The sequence below is a fragment of the Mercenaria mercenaria genome, chromosome 10 (assembly GCF_021730395.1).
Source record: "Mercenaria mercenaria strain notata chromosome 10, MADL_Memer_1, whole genome shotgun sequence".
NCBI lineage: Eukaryota > Metazoa > Mollusca > Bivalvia > Venerida > Veneridae > Mercenaria > Mercenaria mercenaria.
This window is the reverse complement of record NC_069370.1, coordinates 80572549-80593755: the sequence shown is the minus strand read 5'-3', so window position 1 is coordinate 80593755 and position 21207 is coordinate 80572549. Positions and strand designations below refer to the sequence as shown.

The following is a 21207-nucleotide window of genomic DNA, read 5'->3' as shown; positions in this document are numbered from 1 at the left end:
AGGCGAGGTTTGAAATGTTTCATCGGGTCCAACCAGGAAGTTATGAGCCACTGATGTTTATAAACCATGATTTTAGACACGGTGTGGCGTTCTCCCTTTATCATGATCGAGTCCGAGACCAAAAGGTTTTGGCGGACGGCATTTATCTTGTAGAACTCATTATTTCTGCTTCCACACATGAAATCATTCTGTTCAAAAGTTAGGTAAAATGTTTTTAGAATATCCACGATAAGCAAATATCCAGATGATAAATACATACATTGTATAAGACAAACTATTTCTTAAATATATTTACTATTCATGCACCTTGTTGATTTGATTGGTACACACGTAAAGCATCACGCCAACACATTTTAACCAGATTTGTTTCAATGGCGACGAACAACTGTTAAATTTTGTGAGACCTTATAATATTTTTGCGTTGATACACGCAAGCTAGACTGATAAGTCAGTTTTATTGAGCTTAAATTAATTGTTAAATCAGAATTGGAGCTGAAGATGATGTTTGTCTGGCTTACCACGTGAGGAAAGACAAGGTTATCCGGGTAGGAGATCACCTTTTATCCCTCCACTATGACTATGCATTTATCAGGCCGTGGTTAATAGAGGTTTATGCGATCAATACAACTGACGGACTACTGTTTCAAGTATTTGTACAAGAAGCAGTATAAACCTGACCAAGAGTTCGAAGGATGTGACGATCGCTCAAATATTTGATCATTTTATGAGAACAGACTAGGCAAGGCATATAATCAGTTTCAAGCAGTCGTCTATTGCAATTGTTAGATCTGAAACATTCGTGGTGGAAGGAATTTCATGGACTTCGCATTATATTTCAAAGAAATGAAGTATTTTAAACTTAGAGACTGCGGGCATAGGAAATCATCTCAAGCGTGGTTTTCAGAGTCAAAACCAATTTGCTTGTTTTGTTAACGAGTGCCTGGTTAGCAACTATGATTTATAGTACACAGAGGGCAAACACTGAGGTAAGGAATCAGGTTTTATTTAGATCTTGGCCAGAGCATTAAACAGGTAAATAGCAATTTATTGACATCAACAAAAGGTTTGACGTTGGTGTGCATGCTTTATATAATTCTGATTTGCCATCAACAATGTGCATTAACAATTTGAGCTTAAATAGCAAAATCACAAGCATCCTTTCAATAGATCAGTCATGAATGCAGGTAGAACACAGTTTGCGAAAAAAAGAAAAAAAAGTACCTGAAAAATGATCTTTCCAATCAATTCGTCAGGCGAAATTAACAGACAAAATACCACGAGAGCATCTGTGTCCTCCTCAGATAGAGACTGGTACTGGCTATAATTTCTGTTTAAAAAGAAGTATTCTCACTTTAAAATGTAGACAGTGCTTCTATTTACCTTAGGACTTTTTACCAGTGCTTCACAAACACTAGACATGATAATCTTGAGGAAAAGGAATCAGGTCAAAATCAAGAAAAAAAACATATTTTGATATTAAAATCACAAGTATATAGTTTTACGCATAATATTATGCACGCTATATTATTCCCTGTTGGAACAAATTTCAAAATGTTGCATTACTATACCTGCTAAAAGTAATTACAAAATCAAACTCAACTATCGTTTTGCTGTTTTTGCCTATGTACTATAACATTATATATATTTTATATAAAACGGCAAAATAGAATGCTCAGTTTTTATTTAACAAAAGAATACATATATTTGATTCAATCATGTTCTACAATTCAACGTTTGGTTACAAATTTCAGAAATAAACATTCATTCGATTTGATGAATTTCAAAAGTATTGCAGTACGTTGGAGGATTTTCAAAAAAGTGTCTCTTCAAACTTGAATTGATGACCACGCACCTGAGGAAAGATTACGCGAGAACAGAACTGTAGTTAAGTCAAGTGTGAAGCCGCCGAACTACTGAGTTGGACCAACGATCTTACAGATAAGCAAGAATACAACTTAGTCTTTAATAAAGTGAAAAAAAAACAACAACAACGATTATGCAGTTATTTCAAAATGAAAGAGTCGCTAAAGTGTGTTATCAAGTGAATTTAGTTGCTTGTACATACAAGATTACCTTAGTCTAGACAGATTTGCTGTGCCACTGAGATCCAGTATTGAAGAGATACTGTCAAGGTAACACATAAGTCTAGCCTTCGGATTGTGGGGAATAGTTACTGCATGTCCGGTCCGTTCAGTTTCAACTCTCAACCGCTGACGAACAAGTGCCGGTGTAATGAAGTATTTAAACCCCCATAGAATAATGACCCCCGGTCATTATTCTATAGAAAAAGTGACCCCCGGTCATAGTATTATTACCTCCAGATCATAGTACTATGACTCCCCCACGTGAATTAAACTGAACCTCACGAAGAATATTGACTCCCATAAAAAAACGACCCCCGGTCATTTGGTCAAATTTAGTGATAACTCATGTATCTAAGGCCTAATTGCTGCATTTTATGCCCCCACTCGGGGGAGGGTGCATATAGATTTGCCCTTGTCCGTCCGTCCGTCCTTCCGTTTGACCATTAGCCCCAGATACCATCACTTGACACAGAAATCAGAGCATTCCGCAATGGGAAAAGGGATTCTATTTCTAGACGCTGTATCTTGGTGTATACATTTTTTTCAGGAAAATAACAATTCACAATACGTTCACAAAACACACCAGTGTCAATAATCCCTGCAAACTTCGGTATGAAGTAATTCTTCAGAAGAAAACTGCACAAGAAACTGCTAGCATAGAACTTAGTATTAATAGAAGTTGCAATACTTAGCAGTGGCAGTAAAGTACGGTAGCGGTAACAATAGAAAGTAGTAGTAGTAGTAGTAGTGGCAGTGGTAGTGGCAGTTGCAGTAGCAGCAGCAGCAGCAGAGGAATAAGTGACAGCAACAACAGCAGCAGGAGAAGAAAAGGTAGATGTACAAGACGTATTAGTGGAAGCAGGTATAGTAGTATCAGTAGTAGCAGTTGTAGTATTAGTAGTAGAAGTAGTAGTAGTAGCAGTAGAAGAAGAAGAAGTACATGTAGTAATAGCAATAGAAGTAGCGGCACCAGTAGTAGTAGTACAATCAAAATGTTAACTATTGGCAATGGAGGGTATTAGAGTTGTAGATCTAGTAAAATTGTCCGTAAGGTTTGGTGGGGATCACTTTTTAATAGATATTATCGTAGAAAGTCTTTTTAGGAGCCGGTGTTTTACACGGAAAGAGTAACTTTTTTTAAATAGAATAATGTCCGGGAATCGATATTGTATGAGAGTTCAAATGTAGTAATTTCGGCAGTGAGTATTTTACATGGAAGGAGTCACTTTTTCTATAGAATAATAACCGGGGTCGTTATTCTATGAGATTCGAAGGGAGTCATCTTTAGGGAGTCAGTATTTTACTTGGAGGGGTCAGTTTTTCTATAGAATAATGACCGGGGGGTCGTTATTCTATAGAGTTTTCAAAGGGAGTCAGTTTTTTATAAGGGGAGTCAATATTTTACAGGAAAGGAGTCACATTTTCTATAGAATAATGACCGGGGGGGGGGGGGGGGGTCATTATTCTATGGGGGTCGAAATACATCATTATTTGCAAAAGATTAATTGAGGAGTGTAGGCACTTTATCTAAAGGTCAATATATTAAAGTGAGTAAGGCTTTATTTAACAAGAGGTGTTAGTGATCAAATAATTGTATTTTTTCAATGTTGTCTATAAACAAGATCATGTATTAATAGGAACAATCACGTATTGGCAACATACAAAAATATACACATAAAGTTTGATAAACAGAAACTATTAACATAAAAAATGTTATCTTGTGCTTGGCGTTAAAGTGGCATACATAAAATGGTATATTAGGTTAACAGAAAGTAGCAAATAAAGTTAATGTCAGAGGCTTTTAAGTATTTTTGTTTGGGAGACCTTACAACTAGAAGATTACAGCTAGGTTTTAAACTCTTATCTGCGCAGCAAACATGCAAAACAGATAAAGAAATACTTTTGGATGAAATGCTTGCATAATACTCTGTTGAAAAATTTAAAAGTAAACCTAAATACGCCTACATGCACGCTTCTGAGTTGATGTACGTTTAAAAATATATTTGCTGGCAAATTATACAGTTAGGTTTTTGTGAAGATAATTTTGATTTATACATTAGGTGCATTCTTCCAAATTGCAAGATTATTTGCATATGATAATATGCTAATCAAATTTGTGTTTTCCTCCAGATATTGCAAATATTAGATGAACCATGTGTTCAACTTTGTTCCTTCTTGTTGAAACTGTCTTTAGAAAGCAAGTTTATGAACTTATTCAAAAGTCCACGGAGAGGTTTTCCTAGAGAAAATAGATGCTTAGAAGACAGAATGCTCTTGAACCATGAAAAGTAAAGTTTTGTCATTCTAAAGCAAAATTACTGTATCTAGTATTTATATTGAAACATACATTGTAATTAAATGAAAGCGACAGTGCATAGAATAATCTGCTCCCAAGGAATATTTATTTAAATTTTATTACATGTTAAAGTTTTGAAGACAGTTGGATTGGTTTCTTTGGACAAATGCAAAATATTCTGACCAGAATTTTAGTTAACATGATATGACTTTATGGTTGCTCGTTTCTGCCATGTCATGCTAAGATATTGGCACCGTGTCGAGCTTAGATGTTTGCATCATGTTTGTCTTGCTGAGGTGCTGGCACCCGTCAGAACGATATCACCACAGTACGATAAATCATTTGTCGTGTTTGCGACTTCCACCCCACGCGACGACACTGTATTATTTTCTATTTTGTCGAGTCCTCGTACTGACGGTGCGCCACACAAGGACACGACAGTTATAGCATTTGATCATTCTGTTCGGTTGCCATGCGAAGTTAAATTACACATATGCAGTTTCCAATAATGGAGGTAAATAAAAGTGAGTACACGTCGCTTGCTTAGTACCCAACTGAGGTAAGACCGTATCATTTTTATCTTATTGATTGCGAAAAACGAACTAAGTTATTTTTCCGTTAATATAAGGGTGGCAATTAGGTGGCCTTAAAAAAGCTTTTGCGCATGTGAACCAGAATGCGAAACAACGGCAAACTAATTTGTCGCGATCTCCATTTTGAATATCTCAAACTAAAAAATGACAGTTTTTAAAAACCTATCAGTATTCTATAACTGTTATTCTATGTTTAGTCCTTGCAAATGCTCAATTTCAATGCATTACCATCATCCCATTATTAACCGAATTTTGTCAAACGATCAATAGAATAATAAATAGTTCAACAAGTTAAAGTAGGTCATGTTGTCAAAGATATTCCCGTATATACAAAATTAAGGTTATCTGTAAAGATTAACTTAGTAGTTCCACGAATAAATAACTTCCTTAATCAGTATTTGAATGATAAATTTCATATCTCAAATTATAATATACATATCACATAAGTCTACATTATATCTTTTGATAAAATGTTACAGTTTGTTTACTTTTTTCCTTCATATATGAAAAATTACCGCCCGCTACTGTATTGTGCAGCAACAGTCATCATCGGTGCTTCTATAATTGCTTCTGTATTGAGGCTCAGTTGGTGCTCTGTACGCCACCGCACGTGCCGGGGGTGTCCTTCCGGTATTAGCGCCAGTACCTCTTCCGGTAACAGCGCCGGCAATCCTAGCAAGACGAGGGGCGAAATCTTTCATAGGATCTATCCAGTTTTTGACAAGCCACTGTTGTTTGAACGCCATAATTTTTGAGACCGCTCTACGTTGACCGCCGATAATAATGGAATCCGAGACCAACAGATTGTGGTGAACAGCACTAACTTCATAGAATTCATTGTTGCTATCTCCACACATGGCCGCATCCTAAAATAAATGACATACTTGTATAAAATTAATATTTATGAAAAGACATGTATGAAGTAGCTCACCGAACTTTTGTGGATACATCATTACAAAGTTAAGTCAGCTTATTTGTCCAAAAAGATTGCCTTGAAATAAATACCTGAAAAATTACTTTTCCACAAAGCTCGTCCGGTGACAGAAGAAAACAAAGAGTTACGAGAGCGTCTGTTTCCGCCTCTGTCAGGGAATAGTATTCTTTGTAGTTTCTATGGAAATAGAAACAAGGGATATTATCACTAACTTTTATGACTGCAAATTTATAGACGTGTGAAAAAAGGGAAACCTTTCGTTTTTTTACTGTTAGCATGCGTGTTTTTAAGTAATTTCAATAAATCATGCCCTCGTTGAGGTAACAAATTTAATGTACTTATTAAATGAAATTTTCTGAAATTGTCAAAGAGATTACCTTAGTCTGGTCAGGTTTGCTGTATCACTGAGGTCCAGTACTGAGCACATACAATTCAAATAGTACATAAGCCTGGCCTTTGGGTCATTGGGTACAGTTGCAGTCCCGCCAATCTTTCTTATACCGACCTCAGTCCGACCCATGACAGCTGCCATTATTGGAATTTAAATTTCCGACACTTTATTGTAGGTAGAAATTTCTGAAATTCAGCCAGTACAGTTACCTTTACCTTTTCTGTATTAAAATAAGGAAAATGTAATATTGATGTGCTGGTGGACCATTTAGCAGCCTTTGCACTAAGTCAGTATTTTTTTCTCAAAGTAACGTTTTATTTTTTTTTAATGAAAAAACAAAACAAAAAACAACAAAACAAAACATCAAAACATAAAATAGAACCTACATTATCAATAAGTATATTGAATGAAAAGAGTTCACTAGAAGAACACTTACCGATGCATGGGCTGTCGTTAACTGTCTACTTTTAACATCCTCTTTCGCTTTCGGGATGATTTTAGGTCAAAATGCAAGCTCTGTTTTACGGAAGCCTAATAGGGCCGTTTTGAGTTAGAACTTGGATGAAAACAATTAGAAGTTAGAAGTTATGACTTAGAACTTAAACCTTAGACCTTAGAACTTAGAGCTTAGATGTTAGAAATATAAAAAGCGCGAATTTACAGGAAAACACAGTGAGTGCCGGAAGAGAAAGAACAAAGTAAATATTCAAATTCTACTTTTTGATGTTTTTAATTTTGTTTTCTTTAGTTTAATGCATTTAAAAGAATAAATACTAACATAAAACAACAACAAAACAAGGGTTAGAATAAATTTTTTATCATGTTCTACCAAAACACTGACTGTATGTAAAATGTCGAATAACCAACTGCCTACCAGTAGGCAGTTGGTTATTCGCACGCGAATTGGCAACTGGCTCTCCTTAGTGTTTCTAAGACTGATCTTTATGTTGAAAGTGTCTGATATTGATATTAAAAACCATATAAAATGTCATATTGAATGATTTTATCCATTTGTGACTGAAAAAAAGCTTTTCTGAAACATATCGCGAATTGGCAACTGGCTCTCAAGGTACTTTTTGAGACTGCTGAATGCATTTTAAGAAATGAAGATTAATATTAAAGAACAAAACATGTATTAGAATGATTTTTTTATCATTATGTTTTAAAAGGTAATCAGACTTGCTTATACATTTTGAATAACCAACTGGCAACTAGTAAGTAGTTGGTTATTCGAATGTTCAACTACCAACTACCAACTGCCTACCAACTTTACTGTCATAGTCAAACTCAGTCATATACAAGCGGAAAGTACTACACTTAAAATATGTGTATGCCTATACAGTTAAACTCGGCTTACACAGGGTTGTCTTCCACACAAAATCTCTAGCACTCAGAAAATTTACAGTTTTCACAGGTTTACTGTGGTTTAGTTCGGCTGTGCACAGTTGCAGTTTCATAGATTTTCGACAGTTTTTAACCGATGTTTGGTCCCCTTTTTGGACATTAAGTATGGCAGACCATGCAGGTCAACAGCTCTTGAAAAGGCACTGTAGTATGGAAGCCCTGGAGGGACAATTGCTATCCGTACTTCCAACTTCTGACTTCTAACTTTTGCACTTCTCACTTCCAACTTCTTGACTTCCTACTTCCTACTTCTAACTTCCGCACTTCTGACTTCTAACTTCCACACTTCTGACTTCCAACTTCCTGACTTTCGACTTCTGATTTCCAACTTCCACACTTCTCACTTCCAACTTCTTGACTTCCTACTTCTAACTTCCACACTTCTGACTTCTAACTTCCGTACTTCTGACTTCCAACTTCCTGACTTTCGACTTCTGATTTCCAACTTCTACACTTCTTACTTCCGACTTTTTGACTTCTTACTTCCCTCTTCTAACTTCTGCACTTCTGACTTCTAACTTCCGCACTTCTGACTTCCAACTTCCTGACTTCCGACTTCTGATTTTCAACTTCCACACTTCTAACTTCCGACTTCTTACTTCCCTCTTCTAACTTCCGCACTTCTGACTTCTAATTTCCACACTTCTGACTTCTAACTTCCTGACTTCCGACTTCAGCACTTCCGACTTCCAACTTTCTCTCTTTAAAAGTCGGAAGAAAGAAGTTTGGAAGTTGGAAGTCAGAAGTGCGGATGTTAGAAGTCAAAAGCGCGAAAGTTAGAAGAAGGAAGTAAGAAGTCGGCAGTAAGAAGTGTGGAAGTTGGAAATCAGAAGTCGAAAGTCAGGAAGTCAGAAGTGCGGAAGTTAGAAGTCAGAAGTGTGGAAGTTAGAAGTAGGAAGTCAAGAAGTTGGAAGTGCGAAGTGCAAAAGTTAGAAGTCAGAAGTGGGAAGTACGGAAATCAATTGTCCCTCCAGGGATTCCATACTGTAGGTATATTTACTCGTGTTTGGCACAAAGAGGAATATCATAAATATAAAACCAGGATGTTCAGTCATCAAGAACTTACTGTATTGCAATTTCAATACTACGGGATATAAACACTTAGTAATACCTTTTAGGGCAAACTTTTTAAAGATATCTGGTACCGTAGTGTATTTTGCATCTCGGCACGTTTATCAGGCGTGCTTCTTCAATTTCTTATCATAAAATAGTAGTAGTTGCAGTAGTAGTAAACACTAATTACAAAATATCATCATGTGTTTTTTTTTTCAGTATTTACAAAAATTATTTTTTTTATACTTTTACAGTATTTACTAAAATGTCATTCGTTATGTTGTTTGTTTGTTTTTTTTTCAGACAAAAGCCATGACGTCTTACTACACAATAATTTCTGGAGTGCTGTTCGTCTATATAACAACAGTATATAGTGTTGTGTCTTCGGGTATCACCAATGCCAGTAATAATTCACCATCTGTAATAGCTTCATACTTTTTAGAAACAGTAAAGGAATTGGGTATTGTGCCAAGGCTACTTCGTTGTGACAGAGGAAATTAAAATGCAAAATTGGCATTGCTGCAACCATTTTTTTTTTCAGACACGAAGGTACAGACAGTGTTTCTGGTTTGAAAAGCTTCATATATGGGAAGAATGTATCTAACCAGCGAATAGAATCTTGATGGGGAATATTGCGTAGACAAGGTGTTCACCAGTGGATTTCGTAATTTAAGGGCATGGTGAATGCGAATGTTCTTGATACAACAAACAGGGTGCACATGAATGTTTGAAATACAGCTTCATGGATTTAATCCAAGCAGTACTCGATATGATTGCACAACAATGGAGTGTCCCTGAAATTCGAGCTCAAAAGCATTCTGATAATCCGTGTGGAATGCCAGATGTTATGATTTTTGTACCTGAAATATACGGTGGACACGGCTTTGGTCATAACGTTGACCAGGAAGATATCGAGATATGCATGGAGTTGTATGGAGAACAAAAGCAGCTATATTCAGACGAAACAAAAGAACTGTTTCAGCTGTTGTTCTGGATCATGTAAGACATACGGATGCAGAAGAAGCTTCAGCTTTGTACACACAAGCGCTATACTTGATAGATAAATATTCACAAACATGTAACTGACAGTTTGTATTTCGTATGAATTTAGCTGATATCATAGATGAACGGTCAAGTAAGCCAGTCGTTGATTTTTTATTGTTAGTTAAACTGGCGGCAAGTTGATATTTTGTGGACCATTTTAAAGTGTTTTCAAACTTGTGTCTTGACTGAAATCAAATTATTCTGAAACTGTTAAGAGCTTTAAGCGTTACGTATAAGGCGTACATCAGCAGCACTCTTAAAACAGGAAAAAAATAAGACAAATTAAACTATACTTTTCTTATGTCTTGAGTAATTTATTCGCATCTGGCGTACTATTTTGGTTCATATTATCATATTATTAACCCTCGATCAATTTGCTCATGTAACGCTGAAATAATTATGTACATGTATTTGTTTCCTGACATTTAATGAATTTTTTGCATACTGGTACTTACATATGTTTATAGATGATACAATTGTGTTTAAGATCAGTATTAAAACAAGAGCCATATTAGACATGGTCAATCCCTCGTCGGGAAACGTGAATTTAAGGATAAACTTACTCCTAATATACTCAGTGTATGAAGTTTGAAGGTAATCCGTTTAGTACTTTTGGAGTTATACTCAGGACAAAATGTTAAAGTAAATATAATAAAGATCGATAATGTGGAGTTATTGTTCTGGCAAACTTCACTTCCCCCAATGTACTCTGTCAGTGTATGAAGTTTGAATGAAGTCCACCCCGTACTTTTGACTTTTGAAGTAATGCTCCGGACAAAATGGGAATATTTAGAAAATCAACAAGTTAGAGTTATTGTTCTTGCACACACCACTTCCTCCCAATGTACTCTGTCAGTGTATAAAGTTTAAAAGAAATCCGTCAAGTATTTTTGGAGTTATGCTCCGGACAAAAGCGTTTCGGACGCACAGACGGGGGACCATTTCTTATCACTCTTCGACTTTTACGGGGGATAAATAAAATTTTAGTTTTGTCCTGTTCATAATCTAGAGTATCTTTGCAAGTAGTCCCAGAGCCCTGACCGATATAATTGCACTTTTGAACACGAGAAATACTTTCATATGTATAAAATGTACATTGTATGTAGTTTCATGAAATGGATATTGTAATGACTGGGCCGATTGCTCAAAATCCAAGATGACCTTCAAAATTTTGAGAACTACTTTAATCTTAAATATTAGAACTTACAACTTACAACTTAGAACTTACAACTTACAAGTTAGAAGTAACAACTTGGAACTTAGAAGTTACAACTTAGAACATTATTTTAGAGCTTGGAAATTTTATAAAGATGTACAATTTGTAACACAATCATTAATCTTATCAATTCTTACGTCTCCCATCCTCTTTCCACTAATAATACCGTTACTTAAGTATCACAAATAATAATTCATAAAGTATATGAAATTGCAAGATTTAATATTTTAAATTTTAGTGTTAACTAGTTCTCAAACTGCTCTGTAACTATAAATGCGGAAGAAGCCCTTGCAACTCGTTTACAACTATGTTAAACCTTATAGACGAAATGGACAACATTGAAAATTGTCTACAATACATTACCTTGGAATATCTGGAAAATCGTTCTGTAGGAAAAAGTCAATGCCATAAGCTTAGTTTTTCTATCTTGAGTCTTAAAATAATGTATCAGTCAGTAGTCATAACCAATTGTGCAAGCGCATGTACACTTCTGAACATAATGGTTTGTGTTGGTCAAACATGCTGCCTTGATTTCCATTAAAGATGTGCCAAAATTAACAAACTTGGACACGCAGTATAATTCTATTACTACGTGAGTACATGTATGTTTGGTTGACAGTTTTAAAAAGAAATTTTCCGTTGCTGTACCTTTCAATGTGTTAAGTGAAGATAATGCCGTATGAATATTTGAGACTGACGCTTCAGAAATAGAGAAATCGGACTAATAAAGTAATATTTCCTTTCTTGGTAGTAATCACCCTTATATTGTTGTTGTTGTTGATGTTGGTAGAGATTTTGGCAGTGAAAGGGAAATAACTTTTGCATGCAATTTGTTTTACTTGAAAATACTGACTCAGTCATCATTAACCTAGATTATCAGTAACAAAACATACTAGTGGAGATATTACAACAATAGAATCAAAACATATCAATAACAACTTTTAACTTTATTAAACACAGAAATCGAATCATTTCTAAACAAATCTTAATGTCAAAAATAAAGTTATCAGAAATAAGGCCAACTATTTTTGTACACATTTTGTACGAGACAAACTTTAGAACTATCAAATGACTGTGAAAGTGTACACACGTATGAGTATACTTCCTCTTGCCAGAGAAAACTTCATTAAATCTAACAAAAAAAGTGAGCTCAGGTGAGCTTAAACAACAACATAGACACATTTTACAGCTTGAGAAATTGTGAACAGTGTTAACAATTCTGGACAACAAAGAAGCAAATGTTAATGTAGCTGAAATGAGCTAATAAAACCAGATAAACTTATACTTATAAAACTTCAATAAGACTCTATAAACTTTAAAAAGTAAGAAAGACAAATGCTTACAATGTTTAAACAACAAAGGAACATTGTCAAAATTGCACTGAGAAATTAAGACAAGAGGACGAAATAGTCCTAGGCCGCTCACCTGAGAACACCTGGAAAAATCTTGCTAAAATGTGACTGGAGGAGAAGTTGTGCTAAGAAAAGCCAGGAGAGGACTAATTCCATACAAAATGTTTTTCTTTTAAATTGACTGGATGACCTAGTATGTGACTTATAATCGATCTTGACCTAGATTTCATCAAGACAAACATTCTGACAAAATTTCATGAAGATCTAGTGTAAATGCAATTCCTATTGCATACACAAGGTTTTACTTTGGTTTGACCGACAGCAGTTTAGAGGTTAAAGGGCACATTCAAAGAGCACTGTGTACAAATACAGATACAGTTTCATTTCGCTTGTAAACATTTGTGGGAAAATAACCCTCTCGATAGCAACAATGTGAAAAATAGAACATTAAGATACGAGAAAAACTATTCAACATCTTACATGTCTTTAACAAACATTCACATCAGAACAAATACTGCTTCTATTACTTCGTAAGTATGAAATATATATCATTGAATACGCCACTCCGGAAGTAACTACAGAATAGTGCAAAGCCGGTAAGATGAACGTGGAAATATAACATTATAAAATATGACACTCCGATTAGTCAGCAGAGGAAAGATAGTCATAAAAAAGAGCACAATAGTGACCCGAAGTCGCTCACTTCAAACTGAGTATTTGGCCTTGATATGTATGATACACTAAATTAAATCATGAAAGGTGATAACTGTGTTTAGTGTAAAAGACTTCTATTTTTAGTTCAGGCAGCTCCAAATTTAGTCAAATCAAAACTATTTGAATAATTGGAAAGAGGGCCTGATAACAATGCTACAGACCAAGTTTGGTGATTATCAGTCAGGCAGATAACTGATAGAGAGGACATTACAAGAATGCTACAAACCAAGTTTGATGAAGTTACATTCAGCGATTCATGATAAGAAGTCATTTATTCTTTTTCAATTTTAACTCTGATGGCCCTAAAAATCAGTCAACCGCCTCGATAGCCTAGTGTTAGAGCGTCCGCTTCGAGTGCGGGTAGCCGTGGTTTCGAGTCCCGGTCGTGAAAAAATGATACCGGTAGCTCCCTTGCTTGGCGCTCAGCATTAAAAGGGAAACTGGCCTGTTCTCTCATACCCTCGTGGCGATGGATTGCATCAGGAATGAGGTGTCGAGAGTAATTAATATACCTTTAAAATCGACCTAAAATAAATTATGTATCAACTAAGATAGGTCAAGCGGAATCATTTGAACAAATTAAAAAGGATGGTACAGACCCAGTATGGTACAGACCCAGTATGATACAGACCCAGTATGGTACAGACCCAGTATGGGTACAGACCCAGTATGGTACAGACCCAGTATGGTACAGACCCAGTATGGCTACAGACCCAGTATGGTACAGACCCAGTATGGGTACAGACCCAGTATGGTACCGACCCAGTATGGTACAGACCCAGTATGGGTACAGACCCAGTATGGGTACAGACCCAGTATGGTACAGACCCAGTATGGGTACAGACCCAGTATGGTACAGACCCAGTATGGTACAGTCCCAGTATGGTACAGACCAAGTATGGGTACAGACCCAGTATGGTACAGACCCAGTATGGTACAGTCCCAGTATGGTACAGACCCAGTATGGTACAGACCCAGTAAGGTACAGACCCAGTATGGGTACAGACCCAGTATGGTACAGACCTAGTATGGGTACAGACCCAGTATGGGTAAAGACCCAGTATGGGTACAGACCCAGTATGGTACAGACCCAGTATGGTACAGACCCAGTATGGGTACAGACCCAGTATGGTACAGACCCAGTATGGGTACAGACCCAGTATGGTACAGACCCATTTTGGTACAGACCCAGTATGGGTACAGACCCAGTATGCTACAGACCCAGTATGGTACAGACCCAGTATGGGTACAGACCCAGTATGGTACAGACCCAGTATGGGTACAGATACAGACCCAGTATGGTACAGACCCAGTATGATACAGACCCAGTATGGGTACAGACCCAGTATGGTACAGACCCAGTATGATATAGACCCAGTATGATACAGACCCGGTATGGTACAGACCCAGTATGGGGAAGATCCATCAACTTGATCATGAGAAGAAGTTGTTTTAAGGTGATTTTATTAAGCTTAGGCGTCCCATAAAATCAGACAAGCGGAGCTATCTGAACAAATCTAAGAGAAGACCTTACAAGGATGTTACAGATCAAGTTCGGAGAGGATCCTTCAACCGGTTCATGAGAAGAAGTGGATGTTTAAAGATGAAAAGCTACCGCCAAACGACGAGTACGGACACAGCCACATCACAGTAGATCACGATGAATATATTTGAATATATTAGAACCGTTTTTAAAACTGTGAACCATCCAGAAGGATGATCCCTTCCTGGAGTCCTTTCTCGGATTCTGTGGCATATGTCAATAAAATGACAATTCTTTAGTAGCATAATAAGAATGTTTTATTTGGTGTTCAGTTTAATATAAACATAACTTGTTCTTTCTGTGGTTTAATGATATGATTTTTCTTTACCTCCAAATATTAAATCATAAATTATATATCATCCTGGTAAATTTTGATTACTCTAAAATTCACATCATAAAATATGCTCAGTACATCTAGAAACGCAACGTTGGTACCCTTGATTTTTTCATACTTTCCTTTATAATTTCCTTTTTTTTTTTGTGTTTTCAATTTTTTATTTCACTTTAGAACAAATTAAACAATTAACAACATATACTATTCTATCTGACAATACAAAGAGAGGATTATTCAGTTATATATATCTATAGTTCTGAACTAAACGTTGTAACAATGACAGACAGTAATAGAAATAAAAGACATACATTTTGTTTTTGTTCTAAAATGTTTTTCTATATGATGAATAATGGAAAATGATGATAAATGAAATGAAATGATGAGGGAGTGTCGTGAAAAAGGAGAGGGGGTGTGTGGGGAGGGGGGTGGGGAGGGGTTGGTGTGTGTCTCTATTTGTAATATAATGTAAAAATACAAAGAGTAATCAGAGTAGAGTATTTGTTTTGCTCACAAATTATATATATATATATATATATATATATATATATATATATATATATATATATATATATACACACACACACACACACACACACACACATATATGTATATATATATATATATATATATATATATATATATATATACTTGTACATTGTATTTGGTACTGTTTATGCAACATCAAGAAATTCTTTCCATTTCGCATTAAACGTGTCCGTTTTATTCTTTATACTTGCAATTGTATATTCTATGTTTATTCTGTATTGAAGATATACTCTGAATAATTCAAAGCTTGGTGGAGATTTGTTGTATTTGCTTTTAACAATAAAATATTTTGCTAAAATTAGAATAAAATTAATAATTTTTTGTTTGCGTTTCCCAATGTTTCCATAGAAACCTAGTGAAATAGTTTTAAAGTTAAAAGGGATATCTGCGATACTTTTTCTTGAAAGATATGTCTTAATATCACTCCATAAGGTTTGTATTGATTGGCATTCCCAAAACATATGTATAAATGTTTCTGGTGCCATTGAACAAAATTCACACATATTTGATGAAGATATTTTACATTTGTATAGGAATACATTAGTTGGTGCTATTCTCATTAAGTATTTATATTGAAATGTTCTCAATCTGGTATCAATTGTACTGATAATGGGATTAGTATAAATACTTTTCCAATTTAGATTGTCGTTTAAAAAAAGTGTTTCCCATTTTTGACTTCGGGTATTAGTAATTTTTTTTCGCCCTCACTTGTAATTGGTAGAACAGTTTATTTACTTGAGTATCCTGTTTTATTTTTGAAACCAAATATTCTTGCTGTACTATTGTATTTATGTCTTCATGTTTTAATCTCAGTTTCCAATTGGCTTTTACTCCCCCTATTATTTTATGATATAACATAAAATCACATTCTGATATATCGTAAAGATTTTTAACGAAATCGAAGGAATAGAACTTTTTAAATCTGTAGTCGTAAATGTCTTTTAAAAATAATATCCCTTTGTCAAACCATTTTCTGTAAAAGAAAACATTTCCTCTTTTATCTTTCAAGTGGTGATTATACCATAGTAGTTGATGTGAAATGATCTCATTATTTGTATGATAATTTATCGAGCACCAAGCATTCAATATTTCTTTAAGGAATTTATATTTTATGTTCATATTTTGTATATCCGTCGAATGGCAATTAAATTTGAAAAAGAATGTACCTCCTAAATTTTGAAGTTCATGTTTATATAGTATTTTCCATTGTGCATTATTTTCTTGGAGTAGTCTTTTAACCCAGCCAGCTTTTAAGGAAATTATAAAGGAATCTAAATCTATCATTTTGAGACCTTCATTTTCATAATCTTGTATAATTATATTTCTCGCTATTTTTTCTGGTTTAGCGTCCCACAGGAAGTTAAACATGCTTCTTTTTAAATCTAAAATTGTTTCGTGTGTGGGATTGTTTTAAAACTGTTAATGGATAAATTAGTTTAGGAAACGCAAACGTTTTTAGTACTGTTATTTTTCCAATTAATGATAAGTTCCATTTACTCCAAGAAAGTAGTGTGTGCTTAAATTCTGCTATTTTGGGTTCTAAATTCAATTTATGTGTCTGGTTTAAATCATTCGAAAATACCATTCCTAACGTTGTTGCTTGTTCTGATGTCCATGTGAACTTTTTGTTGCTACAGAATATAACATTGAGTGTTTCAGTGAACCAATTCTTAAAGCTACACATCTGGATACGTTCAGTCTTAGACCAGATACGTTTCCAAAATTATCCAGTGTATTTATTAGGGTTTCAAAGGATTTTCTACTACCATCTAAAAGGAAGCTTGCATCGTCAGCGAAGAGGGTTTGTTTTGTCTCGGTATTTGACATTTTTATACCTCTAATATCTGTATTATTCCTGACAGCTGTAGAAAGGATTTCAATACATATTATGAATAGATAAGGGGATAAAGGACAGCCTTGACGAACTCCCTTTTTAATAGGAAAGAACTCTGACATATGTCCATTATTTGTAATGCAACTCTTAGCATCCGTATAGAAAAGTTTCACCCAATTTAAAATTGAGTGGCCGAAATCAAAATGTTTTAAACATTTAAAAATAAATGAATGGTCTAGGCTGTCAAAAGCTTTATGAAAGTCTGAGAAGAAAATTATACCTTCTTCGTCAGATTCATTTACTTGTTCTATGACGTCGAATAGAATTCGTACATTTTCGCCGATATAGCGTCCTTTTATAAATCCCGTTTGGTTATTACTTATTATTTTGAATAAAACTTTTTTTATTCTGTTGGCGATAACCTTAGTTGCGATTTTATAATCAACATTTAATAGTGAGATAGGTCTCCAGTTATTGATGTCTACTGTAGGTTTTCCTTTTTTGGGCAATAGTGTTATAATGCTTTGTTTTTGTAACTCTGTTAAATCACCATGTTCAAAAGAATAATTGATAGAGTTCACGTAGTACGTTTTTATATCAATCCAAAATATTTTGTAGAATTCTGTGGTTAGGCGATCTGATCCTGGACTCTTCATATTTTTCATATCTTTTAATGCTAGCGTGCACTCATTTTCATTTATAAGACCTTCACAAGATTGTTTCTGTTCAAAATCCAATTTGACATTGTTCGATTGGAAAAAGTCATTATTTTTAAGTATTAATTTGTCCTCCGAATATAAAGTTTCATAAAATTTCTTTATGTATTCAATTATTTCAGTTTTCTTAGTAATTTCATTTCCATTGTCTTCTAATCTATTTATTATCTTTGTTTCAGAGCGTTTTTTCTCTAGATTTGCAAAATATTTAGTATTTTTTTCTGATCCTTCTATCCATTCAGCCTTTGCTCTAATTAAAATTCCTTTTAACTTTTCATCTAATAGTTCGTTCAAAATATTTTTATTTTTATTTAGTTCAACTGCCAGTCTTTCATCTAAGGGATTAAGGTTAATTTCATATTCAAGTTTTTTAATTGTGTTTTCTAATCTTTTTTGTTCTTCATTTTTTCTCTTGTTGTTTTTAATAGAATATTTGATTGAAACATCTCGAATCGTTCCTTTAATAAGTGCCCATAGAGTGTTTGGATTTGCTTCTGAATTCAAGTTGGCTATTTCAGTTACTGCATTTCTAATTTCTTGTTGATACTCAGTGTGTAAAATAATGCTATTGTTTAGTTTAAAATAACCTGGACCTTTTTCTTGTTTATTCTGCATTAGTTTAAAATGCACAATAGAGTGGTCTGATTGGTAGCTGGTTGAAATATTACATTTTGAAACTAAATTTAATATATTTTCTGAGACGAGAAAATAGTCCAATCTGCAGTATATAGGTGGTTTGTGATTCGAGTGCCATGTAAAACCTTTTTTATTGCGGTTATTTATGCGCCATATATCGAACAAATCGTTGTTTAACATTATATTGTTTACTATTTTAGAGCAATTATTATTTGTATCATGTCTACCATTCATTTTATCCAGATTATAATCCAAAACTACGTTAAAATCTCCGCCTATTATTAATGTTTCGCTGTTATTTTCTATTATCACTTCTTCTAGTTTTTTAAAGAAGCTGACATCATCATTATTCGGGCCATATACGTTAATTAAAATATATATATTCCCCATTATGTCTATTTTTAACATTTGCAGTCTGCCGATAATAATTTCCTTATATTCTATAAGTTTATATTGGAGACTTTCGTTTATGAAAATCCCAACCCCCTTACTATTACTACTGCTTCCACTTATGAACAAATCATGTTTCCATTGCCTTTTCCAATTCTCAGAATCAGTTTGTATACAGTGAATTTCTTGTAGAAAAGTTATCGAAAATTGTTTTTGTTTCAGGAACTCAAATACTTTCATTCTTTTATCTTTTGTTGCAATTCCTTTTACATTATAGGTAGAAAAGCTTATGTTAGTCATTGGATATTATGGTTCATTTAAAACATATATTAATAACTTTGCGTACTGGAAGGTGTATAGCACTGCAGAGCATTCACTGTATGATATTTTACAAAGAGGCACACACCAAAAACGAGCGAAAGAGGATAGTGTCGGATGATTTATGATCAAGTGTTGTAGGTGCGGACTGGCCATCTTAAGATTAATTATTCATTAATTAGTTCTGAAACAAAAAAAAATGTATTGAACACAATACATAGTAGATACTGCAACTGTCTAGACACAACTGATGTCTTGCATTGTATACATATACATATCTTAAGCATAGTTACTCATTAATTAGTTCTGACACAAAAATATTTGTATTGAACAAAATACATAGTAGGTACTGCAACTGTCTAGACACAAATAATGTCTTGCATTGTATACATATACAAATCTTTAGCATAATTATTCATTAATTAGTTCGTGATTTTTTAAGTGTGTTGTTTAAAAGAAAACACCTTAGTTTATTATTACCTAGTGCTTGACATAAATTTATATATAAGTTTTACTTTGCTTATAGCTGCGATAGTCTCATATTAAAAAATCAAAAACATTTCTAAATTAATTATGATGGTATATAGAGGATCCCGCTATCTATAGTACTTCGTATATTTTGTAAAAATATACATTTCATTTCTGCTACATTTTTGAAACTTTTGTTCGAATTATATTGAACAGACGCATACGTTACGAACTTCAAAAAAAATAACACAGCCTAATTTACTTGTCTTGTCTAAAAACAAATAGAAAGACAATACTACTTTATGCGACATAAACAATATTTTCTGTTTACGAACAATAGAAGTGACTTCTTGCTGTTTCACTTTGCCTTGTCCGAAAACGAAACACAAGACAAATATGAGCATTTTGTTAACAGAAATACATGTACAAGATAAAATATATTCTAAATGTATCTGCTATTTCTAAAAGATTCAGGTCGGTTTAACCGATGAATAGATGACTTCTATTTAATAAATGTGATAATGAAGAAAAATAGTTGTGCCTATATATTTTCTAACTCGAACATATAAATATGGTCATTTACTGTAAGTTACGTTTAGAACGAATATACATGTAATTTTATCAACGGCTTGTTCTAATCAGATATGCTCAACCCAAAAAAATCTATTCTAGCTCATACATATAAATGAACATTTACTAATATTTACGTCAAAAACGCATATATGATTGTACTTTTATCCACAGCTAGCCTTATCAATATGTTCAACTGAATAATGAGTTTTACCAAACGTAATATTTAATCCCATCTATAGTAAACGTTTTTGTTAAACGCGTATTAACATCGCTACCGTTTACTATTACTTGCAAAAAAAATAGAAATAAAAATTCAGGTACCAGCTGTTCGGTGTTCGTTGGTATGGATCTACAAAGTCAGGTCGGCTTCGTCCGATCCATACCAAAGAGCACCAGCCAATGTGTCCTTAGTCTAGCGTTTCATATTCAATCTAATCACTCTGCTGACAAATTGTAAATACATATACGTTCATGTATAGTAAGAGAATTTCATACAAATACATGTATACAGCCCTGTAAAAAAAAATTTTTTTCAATTTCCTTGTACTCATGTATATTTGAATTATATCAAGAGTCCAAATTCACGTTTGAACAAGCACACAGTTAATAACATCTAATACCACCATTTGCATTTACCAGTGCAAGGCATCGCGGGTTAAAAACAAGTATTGACTGTAGACCAAGTGTTGCGTTTCTAGATGTACTCAGTATATAAGGTTCTTATAAGATTAACGAGTAAAGTCATTACCTGTTTGTCGGCACACCTGT

The 21207-nt window shown here is 34.2% G+C and overlaps 1 protein-coding gene and 1 long non-coding RNA gene across 2 annotated transcripts; both read right to left on the bottom strand.

Moving 5' to 3' along the window:
* Window positions 1-3549: 3549 nt before the first annotated feature.
* On the bottom strand, window positions 3550-6777 carry LOC128546266 (uncharacterized). The gene is made up of 4 exons (XM_053516619.1): window positions 6735-6777; window positions 6285-6483; window positions 5979-6084; window positions 3550-5839 (listed from the first exon to the last, which is right to left on the bottom strand). The coding sequence occupies exons 2-4, from the start codon at window positions 6437-6439 to the stop codon at window positions 5495-5497; spliced, it is 606 nt and encodes a 201-aa protein (XP_053372594.1). The 5' UTR covers window positions 6440-6483; window positions 6735-6777; the 3' UTR covers window positions 3550-5494.
* Window positions 6778-7094: 317 nt separating this feature from the next.
* Window positions 7095-7574, bottom strand: LOC128546267 (uncharacterized). Its single transcript, XR_008365909.1, has 2 exons — window positions 7424-7574; window positions 7095-7383 (listed from the first exon to the last, which is right to left on the bottom strand). It is a non-coding gene; the product is annotated as an uncharacterized LOC128546267 (long non-coding RNA).
* Window positions 7575-21207: the final 13633 nt, after the last annotated feature.

Bases quoted from the DNA above. Each gene is read 5' to 3' on its own strand.
- LOC128546266 (XM_053516619.1), bottom strand. From the start codon at position 6,439: ATGGCAGCTGTCATGGGTCGGACTGAGGTCGGTATAAGAAAGATTGGC. The intron at 6,085-6,284 runs GTAATCTCTTTG...CTATTTCCATAG, and splicing joins GCAAACCTGACCAGACTAAG to AAACTACAAAGAATACTATT. The intron at 5,840-5,978 runs GTATTTATTTCA...CATTTATTTTAG, and splicing joins GTGGAAAAGTAATTTTTCAG to GATGCGGCCATGTGTGGAGA.